At 35.6% G+C, this 13,512-nt stretch overlaps 1 protein-coding gene across 2 annotated transcripts in view; it reads right to left on the reverse strand.

The window, feature by feature from the left end:
- Positions 1-13,507, reverse strand: part of cacng6b (calcium channel, voltage-dependent, gamma subunit 6b) — a 19,957-nt gene extending 6,450 nt beyond the window's left edge. For both annotated transcript variants that reach the window (XM_077209728.1, XM_077209727.1), the window contains exons 1-4: positions 11,780-13,507; positions 7,792-8,564; positions 2,873-2,947; positions 1,472-1,609 (exon numbers count right to left, since the gene is read on the reverse strand). In XM_077209728.1, the coding sequence (XP_077065843.1) occupies positions 1,472-1,609; positions 2,873-2,947; positions 7,792-8,149 (571 nt within the window). In that variant the 5' untranslated portion in view covers positions 8,150-8,564; positions 11,780-13,507. The remainder of the gene's footprint in view (positions 1-1,471; positions 1,610-2,872; positions 2,948-7,791; positions 8,565-11,779) is intronic.
- Positions 13,508-13,512: the final 5 nt, after the last annotated feature.

Here is a 13,512-nt window from a genome sequence, read left to right on the forward strand (position 1 = left end):
AGGGACATTTTAATATATAGACTATAACAAGTTATATAAATTAGGGTGTTTTCTATATAATTGCATTTAATGTAAATTAGTTACAACTTTTGATCCTGTTCCTCTAGGCAACTACATTTTAACTTATTGTTGCCATTTTTTATTTATTTTCTATTTTAGTTTCAGTCTGGAGCTGCATGTGTAACCCCTCACCCAGATCCTACTTCGCCCTGCTCTGTGCGGGCCTCGAACCCAGGTCTCCGGAGTGGGAGCCAGGCGTTTTAACAAGGAGGCTAAAGACTGCAGCCTCTAGCGTCAATCGCTAGAGCGTTTCTTGAGATCAGGGAAGTGAGGTTTAACTCGCACAGCCAATACTATCTGGCCTCCGATACACATGGGACTATGAAAGTTCCCATATACTTTAAGTGAAAATAAAGAACAAACTGGTGTGAGATTATGTAAATATAATCAGGTAAGAGCTTGCAAAAGTGAAGCTTCTGAAAAACACCTTCAAACTATCTTTGATCCATGCTGATTACGTAATGGCTAGAAACCTTTGGTTCATTTCTTCTGTTTGGTCCACTGAAGAGCTGCTTTATAGTAGAAATTGAAGTTAAACTGAAGCAATTCTAATTGAAAGCGGAACTGTTTTTTTTATGTTTTATACCACAAAGCAGCTTGCTTTAATGCAATCTATTGTATGAAGTGCTATATAAATAAACGTGACATGACTTGACTGGAGTGCCGAATTGCAGAGCTGGTGCAAACATATCCACGTCGCTATGATCAGATGCTTTCTTAATTGGTGTTTTCTCACCGCTGTTATTTTTGTGTTTTATTTTGTCATCGAGAGGAACACATGGAGCACATATTTACATATTCATCTAAATGATGCTCTCAGCAGTGTGGACGGCATGTTCGAAAGGTATTTAAAACTACTTTTTACCCCTAGGTGAAACAACAACCTTTGTTCAAACTACACCAGAACCTTAAGTTTTAAATCTTCTTTTACAACTCAAACTTAATAAGCTTTTAATAAGCTTTTAATAAGCTTCTGCTTCATCCCGCTCCTTTTCGAACATATTGTAATTATTGTTATAGTACTTTATAGATATTGTTTTTTTCTTTCTGTATGTTGCAACATACTTGTATTTTTATATTTTATTTTAATTGTATCTTTTTTGTTGTTCGAAATAAAAATAAAGAATGAAAGAAAATAAAGATTATCAGTGGTTACACCTGACTAGTGAAGTGACCCTGAAATAAGGCCAGCTGTATTTCTTGAGATGCCTGAAATTGTGATGGTTGAGGTTTGAGCTCAGAATAGTGCACTTGACCATTGCCAATCCTAGTCTAGTCTAGAACATTGTCTCACAGGACGCCTTAATAAAATGTAGCCTCGTCCATAACTAGTTACTTCAGTTTTACTGCAGATGAATGGTGCTGGTGTTTTAAAGTCATTGGATGCAGTTATGAGGTGTTTGAAAAGTACCTGAGGAAACGAAGCAGATGGTTGCAGGCTTGAGAAAGAAGGGCACACTCTTACTGAGAGACATAGTGATACACAGAGAGCCCATGACCATTAGAAACAAACTGAACAAAGCCAATATTGCACCTGTCATATGCAAACCTAAGAGAGAAACAAAGCAAACAGTGAGTTATACTTGTTACCAAAGTCATACTTGATAATAAAAGTCTCCATCCTTTTATAATATAGGCAAAAGTATGTGGACAACCAAACCCCAGGGGCATTTCATTTCAAAACCCTTGGCCTTAATGGCCCTCCTAACAGCTTGCACTTTTCTGGGAAGGCTTTTCACTGGATGCTGGAACATGGCTGAAGGGATTTGCTCCCATTCAGAGAGAAGAGCATTAGTGAGGTCAGGGACTGATTTTGGCCAATGGGATCTGGTACATGTTCAGCATTCCAGTTCATCCCAAAGGTGTTCAATGAGGTTCAATCTGAGCTTTAAGCAGGCTGGATTCAGTAAATCATTCCTTTATATTGCTAGCATCATGCTCAAACAGTTAATATAACAGAATACTATCATAAAACGTGCTATTCCAAGCCATCTGAAGTCATACAAAAGCTTTAAGTGAGCAATAGGCCAAAATTTAAGCCATTATTCACTGGAAATCTTGATTGTAGGTCACTGGCATGCTTGAAGAGCAGCAGCAATATCTAAATCATGGACGGATTGCCCTTTTGAGTCAGATCTTTTATAATTAATCAGTTCTGAATGATTTAGTCATGAATCAAACTGATCAGGATCAGATCAGAAGTTTAACAGTCAACTAACAGTTCACTAGTGGAAGAGATTTTCATTGAAAAATAAATTAAATTTCAGTCTGTTTCTCACACAAATGTGTCGCATTAATTCAGAAGACAAGAAATATAGCTTTTGTTTTATAGTGATTTTGCATCTTTTTGTGTGTAATTGCATTGCAAAAGTGACCTCTACATTCTTCGAAATGTTTCCTTTTGTGTTCCATAGAAAAAAGGTTATACAGGTTTGGAACAACATGGCGGTGAATAAATTATGACAGAAGTTAAATTTTTTTGGGTGAACTATGCCTTTAATTGGCCTAGCCAAACCTGTGTCCAGATAAGTTTGAGTATATAGTGCGTTTTGTTGGGGCATTCAGTAATTATGTAAACTGAAATAAGAATTGATCAAGAAAGAAGCTCAAGAATGATAAATTCTTCTGCATGTACACAGTAATGGAGAGCTGGAGAGACATGGAGCCGGGGGAGGAGAAATAAACACATGACTGATTTTCAATGAGAGAAACAGTGTGGAAGGGGAGAGAATGAATAGATGAGAGAGCAAAAAGGGAAATGACACATAGAAGGCAGAGAGAAAAGAGGGCAGAGGATACAGTAAGAACTTACTTTTTTGTGTCGTTTTCTTAAATATGACAGCATTCTCTCCAGAAGTGTAGAATTTAAAGAATGTGCAGTTCGATTCTGAGGGCGAAAAATGAAAGAGTGAGGGAGAAGAATGAGGCAGAGAAGGTGAAGACTAAAAATCAGTCAGAGAAACAGAAAAAGGCACTTGAGCTCTCTGCTGTAAGCCCTGTGAGGGTCATTGTGTATTAATGTGTCGAGGACACAGAGCAGCCCTCTCACATATGGCACTGAAAGAACAAGAGACAGAGAGAGCGAGGCAGATGGAGAGGGAGGGAATGAGAGTGAGGCAGATGGAAAGAGAAGATGAAGGGCAGAACAAGGAAGAGAGAACAGACTCAGGTTAATGTATACAAAATAAAATCCACATTCACTCTCTTTCGTCCTCTGCAGCTTGTCTGTTGTCTACTTATATTTCCAGATTTTTCTCTCATGTCCTCTATATTTAGACTTGCAACCATGCAGCAGTCAGACTGCAGTTTTTCCTTGTGCAACATGACTGACCTTTCTGCTATAACTGTGACCCATCTCACATACACGTCTTTTTTCCCAGAACTTACCCTCATTGGAAAAATTTGTGCTGACTCCAAATTTTTATTTATTCAAATTACAGCCCTGGATGGATTTTTAAAAATCCAATAAATTAGATGATATAACAAAATAAGGAAAACATCTATCTATATATATATATATATATATATATATATATATATATATATGGATACGCTTTAACTAGACATACATAAAGTGTCTTTAGAAGTCATTATATTGTTTTTTTTATTTTCACATCAATGAGCATAAACCTATTACTGACCTACAGTCCACGGCAATCTATTTTTTGTCAATTTGTTCGAGGTTGATTCAGGGTCAGTTCACACAGAACACATTTTCGCATTCTCCGTCTATTCTATTTTTTTAGGTACACATGAGTCAGCCTGATGTTTTTGTCTTCCTGCTATTTCTTGCATATCTTACTATATGTGTTACATTTTAAGACACTTTGTCAAAAAAAGTTGATCTTCCATTTTCAAAATGTTATGAAGATTCATTTTTTTGGCCACACTTATTTACGTACAGGTTAGGGCATGATTACATTTTTGTTTTTTAATAATTTTGCTTTATACTTGGATAAATAAAATATAATTAAATATATATATATATATATATATATATATATATATATATACATATATATATATATTTAATTATTTATATATATATATATATATATATTGTGTGTACATGTATATATAGAGGCACACACACATACATACACACAGTCAAGTAAGGTCACTGCTGAGAGCTGCACAAGATATGATTGGCATAGAGCTGGTAATGTAATATTGAACAGATTTCTTAAAAATGCATCATGGAAGTCATAACTGAGAATGAAAGCAGGTCATCTCTATATAACGTTCAAACATCAAACTACTGAGAATTTTTAGTTATCTCTTATTTAAATGTTCAAAGCAGAAACCAAACTAGTTGCCCTTTCCTCTGAATCTGCCAAATCTTTCTAACTTTGCCAGGAAAAATACCCCCAAAAAAGTGCAGTTCTGCATTTCAGCTAAAGGGGTGTCGTGTTATGATCTGTTATGACAGGTTCAAGTTCCTTAACAGATCTGGCAGTCGGACCAATGGCACTGTTACAAGAGACATCATCACAGTTCTCTGAGTCGTACAAACTGAGGCAAATGAAACTCTCTGGTTCTCTGTTTATGGTTGTTGTTATATGAGAGGTAAGATGAATATCACCAACCAGAACTAGATAAACTAAGCCTCATGGCATCTTAGAAAGTCAACCGTCATTAATAACCTCACTGTTTTGCTGTACGTGAGCTGAATGCTGCTTTGTGTCTTTAAAAATAATTATGCATGATCTGTTCCTCCAGCTAACCCAGATACATACATATAAGTATGCCGTATAATGTGTTCACATTTCCAACAATACATGATACAAGAACAATTCATTATATTATTAAAACTCTAAAACTGTTACTGTAAAACACACCAGGTTTTGTTTATGGATTTAGTAAGTCTAATAATTTCTTCATACTTCTTTATTAATTAATATTTTTATCTCATGATATCAGCCTCCAGTTTCCCAGGAGCAACACAAACACTGGATTGGTAGGGTTTGTATGGTGGCTATGTTGAGAATGGAATACTATCATGCTGCCTACTGAATTCTACACTCTAATCTGCATACAACTTTTTAAAAATAGTATGTAGAACAGAACAAATTATGCAACAAGAAATGTTTTAAACAGCATTATGCTACATTACTATCTACAATCTCATTATGCTGCATGTAATGACGCTTAAGTTGCCATTATCTTTTCTTCCCTATTGTGACGTATATCTGAGTAAAACAGCTTCTCGAACAAGTGAAAATGTAGGGAGGAACTTGATTTTGATCTGGAATTGATTGGATCGTTGTGGTTTACTATTGCTGTGATGTCATGTGAGTGACAGGTCATCCCGCCCCCAAACGACAGTAAGTAGGTCATCAGAGAAGAGATGTTGTTGCAAGGGGGAGGGGAAGTTATTTTAATTATTGATTACAAGGGCACATGAATTAAAAACAAAAAGAATGATGTGCATGAATAAATAATTTTTAATAAACACTGCAATATTAAATTAAAAATCAGAATTGTCCATTTTGATTTTATGATGACTAATGAAATAGATGTGCGCAATTATCATATCTTGGAAACAAAAAAAATGTTTTGCATTTTAAATACTAATTTTGTTACAGCAATTATATTATCCAAAAAATATTCATAAAAGAATATATATATATATATATATAAAATATTTAAATAGTGAGTCGATTTAAGAAACAGATGTTAAAATTCACAGCATATGTGTTAATATTCAAGCACATTGCATTGTGGGATGCAGTATGCAGGAGGTCATCATACAGAAAATCGGCATACTATATCCTACCATATACTGCAGTTTGAGAAGTATGATAGTATGCTGTTCTGAATATAGACAGCTACGTTTACATGGACAGTTTTTTTTTTCAATCGGAATGAATCGGAACATACTGTTTACATGAAAACTAAATAAAGCGTTGATGTGTGGGATTTTATATCACAAGCTTCAAATCAGATTCGATTTTTTGACATGCCCACACTCCACGAATATAGTTTCGCGTTGTTTGCGCATACTAACTATGCTTCTCCTTCTCCTACATTGCTTCTTGATTTTAAAGAGCAGACTAAATATTTATCTATTTCAGGTCGATGAGCACATGAACCATTGTGCTGTGCTGTTTATATTTATCAAGCAGTAAAAACGCCCTTTCTAGCGACCAAATCACAGTATCTGTGGATGAGAGTCCGAAGCAAAGTACTGGTGGACGTAGTCTCGGGTTGCCAAACCTTCAGACTGACGACAGAAGGCGTGATTTTTTTTCCCAAACCACTTCAGTGGAAATCCCGCCCTGCAGCCGATTCTAAAGTTTTCTTTGGTCATGTCAATCACTGTACTGATTGCCTAAACCAAACACTGATCCCTAAACCTACCCGTCACTGTAACCTAAACCAATGAAATCGGCAGCAGGGCGGGATTTCCGCTGAAGTGGTTTGTGAAAAAAAAATCACGCCGACAGAAGGCCGGGGCTGCGTTCCTGTCCAAAATTGTCACGCCCTTCACTCGCTATCTTCCCTCCGTCTCGTTCACTCGGATGTGCGTCATTGCTTACGTTGCACGAGTGTCCACTTCTGGCGGAAACTGCAATGGGCTGAACTGGAACGTCCTAAGCCCTTGATCACTTGGAATCAGCTATGGAGTTGATTTATTATTTACAAATTTTTTCCCTTTAAGAATTTGTTTAGTGCAGCATCCAAATGTATATAGGTGTGTTTGGGTTGTTTTACATAAAAAAAATCGAATTAATATATAATAGAGTTGTTTGTGGTGGTGGTGATTAGACGAGATCGGCGGTGACGTCACAATCGTGTTGCATTGTGGTATATGGAACTGCCTGAAGAGTACATATGAAGTAGACTCGCTCCCTCGGTCAAAATCGAGGGAACGAGTGTCTGTCCATATAAACTTCCCTCGTCCACTTCACGAAGTGGAACGCACTTCAAAATGGCGGCAGTTATTCCCCCGAGGGGAAGTGCTTAGGGAAGTTTGCAAGTGCATGTCTAAAAGTGGACTGGAACGCAACACTGGACTCCGTCACTGCCACCCAAGAGGACGCCTGACTGACATGTAAAGCAACCAATCACAGGGCATCTAATAAATTAATCATTCAAAAACATTGTGCAAGTTTTCTGCAACAATGGCCCTGCAACTTCACATACTTATGAAAATCCAGCGTTAAGTTGTTCCTCGTCACGGTTGTGGCTTTCAATGGCTTTCTTCTTCCATAAGTTTTGGCATCATGATGTCTTTGTTTCCAGGTGGACCGTTAAAGAACATGACACACCCGTCTCCCGGAAATCCTGTAGAATTTAACCAATCAGATGACGACTTCGTGACTTCTGAGGCTGAAACTAGGTGGGATGTTGTCCTGCTCCACCTTTTTCTGAATTTTAGAATGACACGACAGTCATTTATGACACTTCATTCCACAACAACAACAACTCGTTCCACGCGTCATACATCATTACGCCATTTTTTACGTCATTGCATATGCGCAGTACTTTCCAGTTTCGGGTTTCAATCTGATTAAGTTTTTAGACCACCCATTACAATCCAAAATACATTTTAATTGGATTTGGCAAATTCATTCTGACTGACGTGTTTACATATGACTTTTCTATTCCGAAGACTGTGCTACTAGTTCGATTACAATCGGATTATTAGGGTCCATGTAAACGCAGCTATTGAGTGAGTGAGTGAGTGAGTGAGTGAGTATGTTAGATAGAGAGAACGAGTGGTCTCACCTCCAGGCAATTCTACAGGTCCACAGCTCTCTCTCTCCGGGTCAATATCTGACACCCATAGAGTGCGAACGCATGATTTCCAAAGGCCATAATGTGCCATCTCACACGTCTGGTTGTTCCTGAAGTGTTTTGGCTCAGATAGCTCCACCCAGAACTCTGTGCCCATGCCAAGTACCACCAGAGTCACCCCTATGAGGGCGATAAAAAATGCCAGCTTTATCTTGCCCTCCTGGCTGTCACTCATTCGAGGAGCCCTCGGCCGTTGACCTGCACGCCCCAACTTACTGCCAGCTCCACCCAACCCTGCCGCACCTCCTCTCCCATCTTCTTCGTGTGCAATGAAAAAGTTGGACCACATGGCAATGAGAGAGGAAAACTCCCAGAGGCAAAGTCAAGAAAGGGGAAAACCAGAAATGACTAAAGCAAAAAAACAGGAGACTAGAGAGATTAGTCTGGAGTTTGCTGGACCGATGGATAATGAGAACGCAGAGAAGTATATTAATAGAAAGTTAAAAAAAAAAAGAACAGGAAATGATAGAGAATTACAATGTTCTGTGATTTAAAAAGAAACCGGCGTGCCAGAAATTCAAGTGACAGGGGGTCATTTCTGAAGAACGTAGAGTGGGAATTAACTGACGCCTACAAACACGAGAAGGTTTGATAACAAACTAGACAGGAATAATGGGTAGATGAAAAGAACGACTTGATGAGAGACATTGGATTGAGGCCTTATAGAGCAGTGAAAAGAAGATGCATTCCTCTTTTTGATGAACCTGCAAAAAAAAAAAAAGACAGTACATGAAAAGTAGCAGAAAGACTGAAGGATAAAGAGATCTGCAATCTAAACAATTTGCCAATGCGATAGAAAAACTTTATTCAAGATAGATTCTATTATAGATTCTTACTACTAATTAATACTTGGTATTCTAATCTAATTTTAATGCTTTACTAACTCTAAAATTACTACTAATTCATTCTAACTCTATAATAAGGCTGAATTTATTAGCATTAGAAAATGCATTAGGTATCATGAATTTACAACAACAGCATTATGAACAGGAATTATGGTAACACTTTAAAATAAGGTCCCATTTGTTAATATTAGTTAACTACATTGGTAAACATCAACTAAATATGAAAAATACTTCTAAAGCATTAACCATAGTTCATGTTCATTTCAATATTTACAAATACATTGTTAAAATAAAAAGTTGTATCTGTTAATATTATTTAATGGACTTGAGTTAACATGAACTAACACTAAACATCTGCATTTGTATTAACTAAAATTAACAAAGATCAATAAATACTATAACAAACGTATTGCTCATTGTTAGTTAATGTTAGTTATGAATTAATCTATTAGCTAAAGTTAATAATGGAACCTTATTATAAAGAGTTACCGTAAAAATTAATTTAATAATAATTTAAAAATATCATATTTATGTTCAGTCATCACACATTAACCAATGTTAACAAACTCAACCTTATTGTAATTTTCTAATTTAGAAGTAAACTTAGAACTTATTAAGAAATTCTAATTAAATTAGTTATTTATTAAATTATTATTCAAATATTTATTAAATTATTATTTCAAAGCAAGACTTGTTTTTAAAATATCTAATAGCTTTTCTTTATTTTTACCTCACTTATATTTGTATTGGAAAACAAGACATTTTGCAGTATACATTCAACAATGCACTTTTCATACTGAACTTTTTTTCTTTACTGTTAAAATTAGTAGTGGCACAGCGAACATCCCTAATACCTGGAAAACAACATTATCCCTTTGTCCTCTGTTCAATAAACAAACAGGCAGCTTGCTGTCAGAGAGAGTTAATATGGGTCACGATTAGGTCACATTGTCTAAGAATTAGCTATGCCAGATGCGACTCTAAGATAACACCACATACCCACATAACCCAACTCACTTTAGCCCAGCCTGTTTGATCTGCGCCATTTTAAGGCCTCATAAATACCCAAGCATTATGTGTACAGAGAATTATCAGATCTGTGGACAGAGAGTTTCAAGGTGTGCGGCGTTCTGCTATTCTAAAAAAAGATGTGAGAGTGGGAAGAGAAACAGACTGAGGGATAAAACACAAGGTTGATTGAGAATGAAGGCGAATATAAGAGCCAAGTGGAGCAGTAGGTGTTAATTCATGTGACAGGCAAACCAACAGAGGGTCTAAAGGCGTTATCACGGTCCACGTACAGGGAGGGAGTGTTACAGGACGAGGCTCACTGAAACCAATTACCCACACAGGAGCAATAAAACCACAACAAGGCAAGAAATAAGCATGTGGCCCATAGCCAAAATTATAGCATTATAAATTATAGCACTCACAAACGCCATGACATATACTTATGAATTAGCTTATTTTATTATTATATATTAAGTCTTTAACCAAAATTAGCATTTTAGCATCACAGTAAAAATAAATGACTCAATAAGTTAAAGCAAGGTCACTTATGCAAAATCACTTTATATTTAATATAATGTTTTCAGAGAATATATATTGAACTTAATTTTTCTTAGTCTAAAGGGAAATCGCTTTTTTTTAAATAAGTAAATAAACTTTCAATTCCATATAACTTAATTTTTTTTGTTACTCATGCAGTTTATTTACTTAATAATTATAAAGCAACGGGTTTCCTCACTTTTTGTTAAGTTAGGTCAACTGATCACTTTACAAAGTTGTTTACAAATGTTTACACTTTACAAAGTTTACAAAATGTAAAATATCTTTTTCACATAAATTATGCTAACTTTCTATTCCAGAAAAAAACACTACAACAAAAATATTAAGCAGCACAACAATTTAACACTCATAAATGTTTCTTGAGCACCAAAACAGCATATTAGAATTATTTCTGAAGGATCATGTGACACTGAAGACTGCACATCAAAATAGAAAAGCTATTTTAAATAGTAATATTTTACAATATTACACTTTTTACTGTACTGATAAAAAAAAATCAACTTAGTTCCATATATTTAGCTATAAATCAATTTATAATCAGAAAACAAGCCTTATACTTCACTTGAAAACAAGCTAAAAATCCAGATTAAGACATTTGCAGTGTGACTACACACACAGATATTAAAGTAGTTCTTCAGTAAGTTTTTGGGGCTATTTACAGTAAGTTACAGTCATTTGAGATATAGCAGACTGTCAAAACACTAAACATGACCTGGAAATGTAACGGGCTATAATTAACCCAGCACCAAGATCATCTCCACCTCCATCGTAGCTCTTTAAATTACCCCGACTCTGTCAAAACTTTCTTCAAAACAGTTACGCTTCTGTAATATGTATACTATACTTTGCCATATGTTGTTGTCTCAAAAGGAAAAAGTCTACACCCGTTCCTAAGCGGCTCACATCTCAGTCAAGAGACAATTTTGTCAGCAAGAATGAAAGAAACCAATCGTCATTTTAAAAGTTACAGGGCTTCAACCCCAAAACTCACATCTTTGATTTAGACTCCAGAAGACATGTATAAACATCACTTATGACAATAAATTACATCCAGACCAATGGAACTGCCTAAAAGTTTATAGTGTATCAGACAGTTAGACATATGCAAACATAACTAGTCACATATTAAACAGTGATGTGATTATGTGCTGCAATAAAATGCTAAATTATAAACATATTTTTTTTTAAATTCAGGTTAATATACAAAATCATTTACAGTTCAGAAATAATACATTTATACTTATATCAATACATCCATGCATTTTAGATTCAGATTCTTAGAGAAAAATAAATAAAAAAAATAAGTTCGCAAAGTTATCAAATGTGCAATCACTCTTCCTGAGAGCATAATAAAAAACATAATTTAATCAGCTGCACAACACAAAACTATTAAATTTAAGGTTTGTCTCACAGATTTTATTCAACTATGACAGTATACATGTGTGCAGTAAGTGCATTGAAAAGCCATCAAGCTTTAGCAACAGTGAGAGCAATCAAATCCTGACCTGTTCTGTGTGGGTGCAGATCTGATGACTAGATACATGAAACTCAACTGAGAGAGTAGGAGAAGGAGGGACGCAAAGAGAGCAAGAGAGAAAAAAGAGAAAGTGGAGGGTGGAGAAAAGTGGGACTGGGGCTCATGCAATCAAGTGGAAGATATTTTGAATGCATGACCGCTTAAGCATGAATAGATGGTCCAAGCAAGAGTATTTATCTACGTATGAATAGATTTTTTTATTTTTCAGTGTAGGTCAGTGTGAGTTTTGCATGTGTGCGGGAAATATAGTCGAGTGTATGTCAGCTGATCCACTGATGTTTGTGTGCGCGCGCGTATGGGCAAGGATTCTATTTTGGACAAGCACCTGTTAATGACATTAAGAGCGTGGGAGTTACAGTTGCAACGACAGAGAGGACTGTTTATGAGGCGAGAGAGGGCAGCTTAAAAAGTTATAGATGGAATTAAATCAAAAGCAGATGTGCGAGAAAGAAAAAGGGTGAGAATAAAGATGGTTAGAGAGCTGGCTGTAAGACATAAAATTGGGGCATTATCGATAGGTAAAAATAAAAAATAATGAAGCCAAAAAGATGGTCACTAATAATTCAACAGAACATGTTTCTATCCATCCATTCATTAGTTGTAGTTTATTCATATAACGCCATAGCCATTATAGAAATGGTTTTAGATACAGCTCTGAATAAATCAGTAGAAAGTATTTGTAGTCTTTGTGATCTCTCCAAAGTAATGAGTACTATTTCACTGAACTTTAACAAGAGTATAAAACTACAGTGGAGTATCTTATTTATTTGATGCCATTAACGTCACATTCAACATTGTTGCAAACTGCTGATTTGTTTCCATGATAATGTTATCTAGCTGGCTAACATAAATGGTGTTAACAAATATGAAAATAATTAAAATTTGTCAGTATGTTCCACACCAAATGCCATCATTTTCCAGCAGAAGTGTTTAATTTATTGACATGATTCATTTCCAGGTGCATTTTTTTTAAAGCGTAAACAGTTTAAGGTGTCATTGTTACAGTGTAATTATATATTTAAGTACTGAGTAATATTAAGCAACTACATGTACTTACTATAGGGTTAGGGTAGGATTAGGTAGAGGGTTAGTTGCATGTAATTATGCATCATTTACTGTTATTACCATGGTAAGTACATGTAACATATGTAACAAGGACACTGTAAAATAAAGTATTACCGAAAAAACGTTAAAGTAAATACATTGAAATGGTTATTTTTTACGTGGGAGGGCACATAAGAACCGAGCTGACTGAACCAGATGATTTTTCTGTTGAGCTTGTGAACAAATTTTTCCTGGCTCCCTGAAAAGTAACGTTCAATAGGCTTGAAAATATATTTTCTGAAATGTTTGCACAACATGCATCAGGTGGTCCGTAGTTGTGCCACTGACGACTGAGACTAGGAGACAATGTGTTTTAACCAGTTATGTTATTTCTTTTCTACACAATACATTTTTTTATTATATTCACATACCCTTTGTCAAGCAGCTAAAAGCAGTTTATTATAATCTATCAAAATTAACCACCCAATAAATAACTTTCCCTCCCCCATTCTTTGCAGAGGACTTTATTCAGTTTATTCACCTGGATTTGTGAAGGACAATTAACTCCTCAAAATCTATTTCAGTTTTCAGTCAATCCATAGGAGCACATGAATATCGTTAATCAACATATTTCACGGATATTTTATCCGGTTTTTT

Source organism: Siphateles boraxobius, unplaced genomic scaffold (assembly GCF_051911475.1).
Source record: "Siphateles boraxobius isolate OS27281-9 unplaced genomic scaffold, OSU_SipBor_1 12, whole genome shotgun sequence".
Classification (NCBI taxonomy): domain Eukaryota; kingdom Metazoa; phylum Chordata; class Actinopteri; order Cypriniformes; family Leuciscidae; genus Siphateles; species Siphateles boraxobius.